Consider the following 9486-nt stretch of genomic DNA (forward strand, 5'->3'; position numbering starts at 1 on the left):
TTTTAGGGAAAAGGCAGAGAAGGCCTTGCAGGTCATCTTCATGAACGGTCAGGAGACTGCTGTCCAGCATCCTGGCAACAAACAGCAATACAACTTCTCCTTCTGCTCAGTGGATGACTGTGACCCCACCTTCGCCAGCCAGCAGACCGTGTACAAGACGCTGGCTAAACCTCTGCTGCTGAGGGCCTTTTAGTCCGGCAGTGGCTCAGTCAGTAGTCCGGCAGTGGCTCAGTCAGTAGGGGCTTGGACTGGGAGCCGTAGGGTCGCTGGTTCAAGTCCCCGACCAGACCTAAATATGGAGTGTGGACTTCTACTTGGAGAGGTCCCAGTTCACCTCCTGCCCTGCCGTGGTGCCCTTGAGCAAGGCACCGGACACCCCCCTTCCCCCCCACTCCCATTGCTCCCCGGGCGCTGTACAATAGCTGCCCACTGCTCCTAGTACTAGACTCCTTGTACTAGGATGGGTTAAAAGCAGAGGCCAAATTTCACTGTGTGTGCTGTGTGCTCTGCATGTGTGACCATTAAAGAGGGTTTATCCCTATTCTTCTTCTTCTTCTTCTTTGAAGGGTTCAACACCTGTCTGTTTGCTTACGGACAAACGGGCTCCGGGAAGTCGTACACGCGAGTATTTTTTGTCTTTGTTTCTAACAGTCAACCTTGCACCACTGAAACCTATTCCCTACGCTCTCCTCAATTTCGTTGCTCTTAATGTGTTCTCTTGTGTTTTTAAAGTTGTCAGTCAAATTGTCCATTTCATTTATTTGAAAACATTGTTCTGTAGGATGATGGGTTTTGGAGAGGAGGAAGGCGTCATTCCACGATTCTGTCAGGAGCTGTTTTCTAGATTGGCATCTATGGAAAACGAAGAGGTAAACTCTCTATTTGAATGATTGTATCCCTGTTAAAAACATTTTATTTGTAAGAAAATGTCTTAAAAATACATTTTAAAACATTCATTTGTGTTCATGAGAAATATTTTTTTCTAGTTTTTTTTTTTACACAACTGATTATCAGGTTTTTGGGGTTATCAGGTGAAATGCCATGTAGAGATGAGCCTTTTGGAAGTCTACAATGAGAAGATCCATGACCTGCTGGTGACAAGAGAACAAACAAACCAGAGAAGGATGCCCGTAAGTAGTTTGCAACATTTACAGAAAAAACAGCTACATAGCCTGTTACTGTAAAATTACTGTTATTTGTATCTGCTCTTCTCTGTAAAGATAGCATGAAACATCTGATAGTCACACATTTTAGACATCCACTCTTGCTCATAATTCTTAATACGTACTGTTTAATTGGTCTTATGTTCATTGGTAAGACTGAATAACCTGTCATGATAACACTGTTCATGTGTGTTTCCAGCTGAGGGCAAGGGAACATCCAGTCAATGGTCCCTACGTTGCAGACCTCTCTGCGTAAGAAACCTTTTAATTTATTTTGCTTCATTACTCTTCAAGGCTAAAAAGAACATTCTTGAATGGTCTGATGCGCAGGAGTGCTCACTTTGTTTTTTCTTTACAGGAACATTGTGAGCTCCTACAATGACGTTCAGGTAAGTTAAAACGGCTGTCGAGATATTTCCTTCTTTTATATAATCAGCCTTCAGCGGATGCTCTTAAAAACAACTTTGAACAAGTAAGAAAGTCAGTGTTAAGTACACTGAGAGGACAGAATGAAATACAGACCTAAATGTCTGACTGAATATTAGTTTTCTTGAAAGTGCAGTTCATGCCCCTGATTTAGTGAAGTGCTGAGGATCAACAATGTATCCAAGGCCTAGCATAGAAAACAAAAATGCTGTAGATGTAACACCATTTAGATTCAGTTGTAATTCACATATTTCCTCTTTTTAGGGTTGGCTAGCGCTGGGAAACAAGCAGAGAGCCACAGCAGCCACTGAAATGAATGACAAGAGCTCAAGGTCTCACTCTGTCCTCACCCTGGTCATGACCCAGACTCAGGTACGGCCTCTCAAGCTTTCACATTGCACACAATGACTGTTGCCGAGCAAATTCTTAAATATGTACATAATTCTGCAGTGACGCACTAATAAATTGTGGCTGTCATGTTTTTAATCTAAGTGTGACACTAAAAATAAGTTTGAATGTGGGTTCTTTGTACAGACTGAGTTTGTGGAGGGTGAGGAACATGACCACAGCATCACCAGCAGGATCAACCTGGTGGACCTGGCAGGCAGCGCGCGCTGTAACTCTCCAAAGACAAGTGGAGACCGACTCAGGGTACACACACACACACACACACATGCACGCACACACGAGAATGTTATTATTGGTTCTTGCTCCTCTATTTCATATAATTCTTTATTGATTATTGGTGTTTTTTTTCAAGCTTTTGCTTCGATAATATAATCAAATACCATATGACTCTCAAAATATTTGTTATTATTTGAGCTTTGAAAAACCTAAACAATAACTTAGGCTGAATGAATCAATAGAACAGTTAATCTCAAGTTGTATAGGTAATTGAGATTTTGAAAAATACAACATTTTATTAAGACTAAATTGTTTGCAATTTGATCCACAATCTCCCTTGCATGTTATACTTTTTGCATTTAAAAATAAAATGTTCTGTTATTTTGTTGTTGTAGGAGGGTGCTAGCATCAACAAGTCCCTGCTTACCCTTGGAAAGGTCATCTCTGCCCTATCAGAACAGTCAATGACGCAGAAAACGGTCTCCATACCGTACAGGGAGTCTGTCCTGACATGGTGAGGGATCAGATCACGATCTTAGTTTTTGTGTTTAGTTTCCTGTTTTATTTTTGACATTTATTTTCTCCTGGTGTCTTACTTCCTGCGTCTTGTCCTGTGATTACCCTTGTGTGTATTTAGTCTTGCTGTTCCTTGTCGGTTCATCGTCGTTCCTATGAATGTTCCTGTCTGTGATCCTACCTCGTGCTGCCCTGTTTGTACCTGTTTAGTTTTTTGTAATTATTACATTTAGCTGATGCTTTTACTACAAAAAAAGTTTCCAGTGATCTTCCGAATGAGAGTCGTCTACCTTCCAGCTGAGCCACAGCCCACTTGCTGATATGACTGAAAATACTGAACTACTTCATAGTTAATATACTTTGAATGTCTTAGTCGATTCTCTGCATTTCTATTCCTCCTGTAGTTAAGAAGACCTATCAACTGATCAAGTCCCGTTTTTCTCCTCCGCAGGCTGCTGAAAGAGAGCATTGGTGGTAACTCTGAGACGGCCATGATCGCCACAATCAGTCCAGCTGGCAGCAATGTGGAGGAAACCCTCAGCACACTGCGCTATGCCCAGCAGGCCCGCACCATCATCAATGTGTCAAAGGTCAATGAGGACACCAGTGCCAAGCTCATCAGAGGTCAGACACTCAACACATTCACATTCAATAATCTCCGTTTGACTCAATGTAGCCTTGGGATCTTTGTTTCATACCCACCCCTATTTCTCATTCTGCATTTTCCTCAAATAAAGGCTAGAATGCAACACACAATATATTTTAAAGCATCCAAATGTTTTTTTCTGCCTGTCATTTAGCTCCTTCTTGATCTTTTCTTTGTTTCTGTCATACTGTCTCTGTATGCGTGTTTCCCTATCTTTATATGTGAATATCTATCTTTCAATTTTGTCTTGCTCTTGATCTCCTTTGCTCTCATTCCCTCACACACACCCCTCTGTCTGCCCATCAATCCATCACCAGCTTATGCACTACCCCATTAAGGCCTGGGTCTAACCTTGCCTTCAGGCCATATTTATGCACTGTCAGCCTCACATGGCGGCTAACTGTCATGCAAGTATTATTTTTCATCAGATGATTGTCCTGCTGTTTGACGGTTTTAGCACTAAGGGGAGCTCTTGCTGTGCTTTTCTCTTACATCACCTGTCAGTGTGTGATACGCAAAGTTTATATGGCTCAAACATTACAAATCAGGTCAATGCTGCGCAGTATGTTGTCTCAGTAACTGACTTTGTTTGGCTGTTCACTGAATAAATCTGAATATTTCTGTAACTTCTTTAAAAGTCACGTCTCAAAACGCCCTTTCAGGACTTGTAACTCCCTCCATGCAATTTCAAACAAACTGGTAATTATTTATAGGTCACCTATTATGCAAAATCCACTTTTTAATGTATTTCATACATAAATATGTGTAAAGAGATTCTGAAAGTTTCAGGAAAAAAGATTCGCTCACTTTTTGTCCTGATCCATTTATATAAAAACCTGTCTGAAAATGAGCTGCTCAGATTTTGGCCACTTTGTGATGTCATGTTTTGTTGGCTTGTGTAACCATTAGCCAATAACCAACCAAGGTAACACCCGCCCACCTTATCACCTGAATCTCCTTCTATGCCCCTTTCACACCGGCGCTTTTTCAGCTCCGGCTCGGAGCTGGAGCCTGAAAAGTACCGGTTTTTCCTGTTCACACCGCAGCGGCGCCGCCTCATAGCTCCGGAATGCGGTTCACTTCCAGCTCCAAAAAATTGTCGGTCTAGAGGCAAGAGCTTCGGAGCTAGAGGCGGCGTCGCTTACGTCTCTCTTACGTCGAGGCGTGCAGGAAACTAAACCCACCTCCCCTGAACATGGGTCGACTGAAGAGTCTCGTCGTGCCTGCCTACAAGCAGTAGCGCTGAGCAAAGTGACTAGAAGGCAACCACACACTTATAAAAAAAAAAAACACACTTTTTAAAGTCAGGCAACACTAACCAGGCTTCGTGTGATTCTGTTTATTTGTACCTTACTTTGACCATCCGTTCGCTGTTATTGATCATTGTGGAGAGCAGGCAGACGTTTTGTTTGTTATTATAGCAGCTATCGGATGGAATCAATACATGGGCTGCACAGGTTGTCATGTCCGACTATCACAAGTAGAATCATAATGAAAAATACGCCGGTAAAATGTGCCTGTAGAAAACGGCTTAGCAAGTAGTCAGTTTAGCTTCGGTTGCTATGCTAACATCACCCATTTTATATCAGAGACACTTTCATAACAGCGTTGTGATGCCAAACAGCGTCAATTCAGACTGACACACATTCACTTAAGGGGAACTGGGGATATGTATCAGCTGCTTGTGTGACAGTCAGACAGTGAATACTTTAGAGCCGTGTGAGCTAACCCGGAGCTAACGGGAGAATAAACTCCCGTGGAAGAGCAGCCAGCACTGCAGTGGTCGGTAAATGCGGTATGATTTAAAAGCAACACGATCATCGACCCGACGCAGTCCCCCCCCGTTGTTGTTGTTGTGAGCTCCGTTGGGTTGTTTTCCAAGCATCAAGTGGAGCTTTAATAATACCAATTGTCTCTGTGACCAAACACGCTGAATTCTCCCAGGTTTAGCCAAAGGCCCCGTTTAGCCACACAGAACAATAGCGGTGCACGGTGGTTGCAGCTTGCTGAGGGGCACAGTCAATAAATTAAACCCGATACAACTAACAACCGTGCCAGCTGAGTCTTGTCAACAACCAGAAGCTCTCATGACAATGGTTCAAAAAGTGGGGTCCAGGGACCACCTATAGGGCTCCTTGACAGGGAACCAAACAACACGAGGTTTGATAGTGTTGGACACATGGGAGTTTGAAGTATCCCATGTGTCTTGAACTGGTGTTAAAACGTATGTAAATGCACTGAATTGTCATGTTGGCATTCCGTTTGTTTGACATCAAGAAGGTTATGTCTTGTGTAAAAATAAATGCTCAAATGTATCAGCCGCATGTCATACACCACTGATTAATTTTTTTATGGATATGAAAATGTAATATTGAAGTAGATTGCACCCAGGGCATCCTGTCTGCACACCTAAATCCCATTTTGTGTTCCAAGATAAGCATCATCTCTGTTTTCATTTGCATCCCTGCACGTGGAGTGATGGCTTTCACGATTTGGCAGCATAACACGAGAAAAGGAAGGAAATCCAGAGGCAGGGTCTGCATTAAATAAGCAGTGTGTTGTGGGCAGAGTTTGAGTAGGGGAGCAGTGACTCTCTCGTGAAACCAAGTATGAATAATGGTCTTTCCCTCACACCTTTTTGCACCCACTGGCTCAACTCCAATAGCTTATTTAAGGATCACTGATGCTGTGTTTGAAGGACTCAATTGTTGTGTTGTTGGTTGTCCCCATTATCCCACACATGTTATTGCTATCAGGTATTTGCACTTAGATTATCATCAGTAACTGGTTCCAGTCAGCCATCATGTGCTTAATCTTTTCACATCTTGAATCATTTTGCCTTTCTAACCCTTGTGTTTTGTTGAGACTGGACAAACTTCCTTACATATTTGGAGCCCTAACAGACAAGATGTGCAAAAATAATAGTTAAACAAAATGTATGGTGTGTATGGGCTATGGCTAAACAAGTGTATGTTCCTTTTGTTTGCCCATAAGTAATTTATAGTGCGTGTTGTTCTGCACCGTGACTGTTTTTTAGGTCACATAGGCCCCAGAGAGGTCCAAATTCCTGTTAGATTTGTTTTGGGATTCAGGAGAGGAAGTGCAGTAGAAGGGCTGAACTATTATAACATATCAAGTATATTAGCGTCTGTTGTGATCAACAACTTAATCAGCTGTTATCTTCGAGACCCCACACAGAGATTGTCTAGGGGCAGAATTATTGAACAAAAACCGATTTGGCCTGCCCTTCAGGTTTGGTGAAAATACCCAACACACTTGCCAGATCTGGCCTTTGTAGTGGAACACAGCCAGTGTCTGCACACTGCTGTTGTCAACACCCCCGCTTCCTTTTCCTATTCATAAAGGCCAAGGCAACAATAAGAGGGCCCCAAAATAGTTATGTCATTTCACTGCATCCTGTAACCTTGAACCTGTTTCAATGGATCGGATATGGGGGTTAAAAAAGAAACCACAAGCATTATGCAAAGACATGTCTCGCTTCAAAATCCTGGATTGCCTGTACAGGGTTTTATGACCAGTAGTACAAAAGCTTAATGATTTACAACATTTAGCAGGATGTGTGACAAGGAATTAGGTTTCATAGTTAAATAGTGATGAGATTGTATTTGCCCAATCACAAAGGTTTATTATTTGTATGATCTGATTGTGCACTGAGTGGCTTTAGTTCGTTGTATATTGTCTCTTCTGCTTTAGCCAACTTGAAAGTGCCTGCTTTTATGACTGAGGCGGGCCTGTCATTCCCAATGGGGGGCTGCAGTTGTTGTTTATTTCAGGCATGAGAGAAAAGCAAGTGGTTGACTTGGGGACATTTGTTGTAGTGTTTTAAAACGCAACAGATTGGGAATCAAAGCTAACCCCATAAATGCTTTATTCTAAACTACATGAGTTCTTCTCAAGCTTGTAAAGCTTGAGAAGACAACAACAACCTTAGCCTTCTTGCCAACATGTTGATTTGTATCTGAGATGACAGCCCTGTGAACAACAACTAGCCTCGCTGTCTGTAGTGTCAGCTTCACCCTGTTGCAGGTTGTGATATGCTGTTGGATTATTACATCTAGGGGCTGATGATTTGGGCTTTTAACTCAGTTTAGCATGGGTTCATGTGCATCTTTGCAGCTGTGAGATGTTATAGTGGTTATGGATGGAAGCCTCGCAAAACTAATGCTTTTATTATTTTCAGCATAAAATGTGTAACTTGCCAAGATGATAATCAAATGTCTTGTTTAGTCTGACACTTAGCTCAAATCCAAAGGATAATCAATGTAATATAACGTAACATGAGGAATAGCAGTGTATCTTCACATTTAAGAACCTGGAGCCATCCAATGTTTGGTATTTTTTTTTTCTACAAATAATGCCCCATTTAAAAAAAAAAAAAAAAAATTAATAATAATCTCCAAATCAGAAGTTTTGTGGTGTATGACCAACCACAAAAAGCCCCAGATCATTCCAATGCAATATTATTATAGGACTAAGACAACATGACAATATTCACATTTTGGAAAGCTGGAACCAGAAAAGGTTAGCTATTTAATCTTTACCAAGGGATATTGTGCTTTTTTTTTTAGCGTGTACCTTGTCTTAGAACTCACCCCAACATGAAGGCAGCTGGTTGGGAAGCACAGCTCTTGTACAGGGAATTTGCATCTGCTTGGAAGTCAGCTGCTTTTACAGCCTGTGTCAGTCCCCGGCCCACACCCAGGGAAATTCAATCCAAGCTCCTGCCTGCTTTACTGCATCTGTTTAGGATGACATTCTGAATTCAACTGTATTTGATCATGCACCCTTAGTTTGTGTTCCTCTCCTGTGTTGCTTCTGGCTGTTCAGCCGTGGGATGGTGAGACAGGGTGGTGTTTTTACTCTTGTCTCTGTGGTTTGGAGAGGCTGGCACTCTCCTGCCCATTAGGATAAAGCGGTGGACGCTGGCGCTGCAATTTTAGGCTGTCTGTCTGTCTGGGGCTGAAGGTAGGCTCAGTGCACTGTAATTATTGAAAGAGTTATTCAGCACTTTCCGAATCTGTTTGATAGCTCACTTTGGTAGCCATGAATGCCATCCCAAAACTTTCTGCTGTGCCAACATAAAGCTTTTCTTTAATCAATGATTCACTGCGTGCATTTGCATTAATGTACTCTGCTACATTTTGCAGCATTGTTTTAGGTTATATTCGCAGCAAAGGGGGGGCAGAACTGTAGATGATGGGGAAACGTGTGCGAGTTCCTGTATAAAAGCAGAAGGGGCATACGTAGTAGTAACTTTTCCCCATTTGCTTTGTGTAGCCGCTATCTCCAATGACTCAGAGCAGTATATTTTGATCAAGTTAGTTATTGATCCATGTCTGTCTGAGGCGAATCAGCGTGCACAGCAACTATAAAGGCGTGTTTGTTTATGTTAACGGGCTCGGCATATCCTGTTCTCCTCTTTGCTCTGCCTCTTGATATGCAAGAGAGAGAGAGAGACAATCGTCTGTTTCAGTAATGGGCTTGTGTGTGCGTGTATACCAGGGGTCGGCAACCTTTTTGATATGAAGTGCCATTCTAAAAAAAAAAATGTATCAGCGTGCCGACGATCGTGAATTATCAACGGGGGGGGGGGGGGGGGGGAAGAGGGTGTTGAAGAGCTCGACGAAAACACTCGTGAAAAGTGATGTTTAAAACTCAGTTAATGGGGCTCATTCACTGGCGCTTCCACAAACAACAACCAACATAATTGTTACATTAAAATGAAGTAGCCTATATTATTCAAGTTTACATTAACTTTGGATAATAACACGGGGGAAATGAGCGGAAGCGCTCTCTTTTCCTCTCTCCCCCTCTCTCTCTCTGACAGCCTGTCAGTATCTCATGCAGCTCACTGATCCAGTAATGAGTGACAGTGAAGAATAAATATATTTATAACTAGTTCCAAAGGTAGATCAAATAGCTAAGTGGGTTAGGTCTAACTCTTGTGTGTTCTGCTCCGCTCACCGGTCCGTCACAGCGGGTGGAGCTGCAGGATTTATGCTTCACACACGTTGCATACCGCAATTTTATTGTCTTTTTCGGACACCTTAAAATACTGCCAGACTGGTGAAGCGATTTTGGCGAGCTTGT

The 9486-nt window shown here is 42.4% G+C and overlaps 1 protein-coding gene across 1 annotated transcript; it reads left to right on the plus strand.

The window, feature by feature from the left end:
- The first annotated feature begins 714 nt into the window (after positions 1–714).
- On the plus strand, positions 715–3471 carry LOC117496186 (kinesin-like protein KIF14). The gene is made up of 9 exons (XM_034147909.1): positions 715–869; positions 1032–1130; positions 1363–1415; positions 1522–1552; positions 1854–1961; positions 2124–2240; positions 2609–2727; positions 3181–3353; positions 3467–3471. The coding sequence occupies exons 1-9, from the start codon at positions 783–785 to the stop codon at positions 3469–3471; spliced, it is 792 nt and encodes a 263-aa protein (XP_034003800.1). The 5' UTR covers positions 715–782.
- The last annotated feature ends 6015 nt before the right edge of the window (positions 3472–9486 follow it).

Source organism: Trematomus bernacchii, unplaced genomic scaffold (assembly GCF_902827165.1).
Source record: "Trematomus bernacchii unplaced genomic scaffold, fTreBer1.1, whole genome shotgun sequence".
Taxonomy (NCBI): domain Eukaryota; kingdom Metazoa; phylum Chordata; class Actinopteri; order Perciformes; family Nototheniidae; genus Trematomus; species Trematomus bernacchii.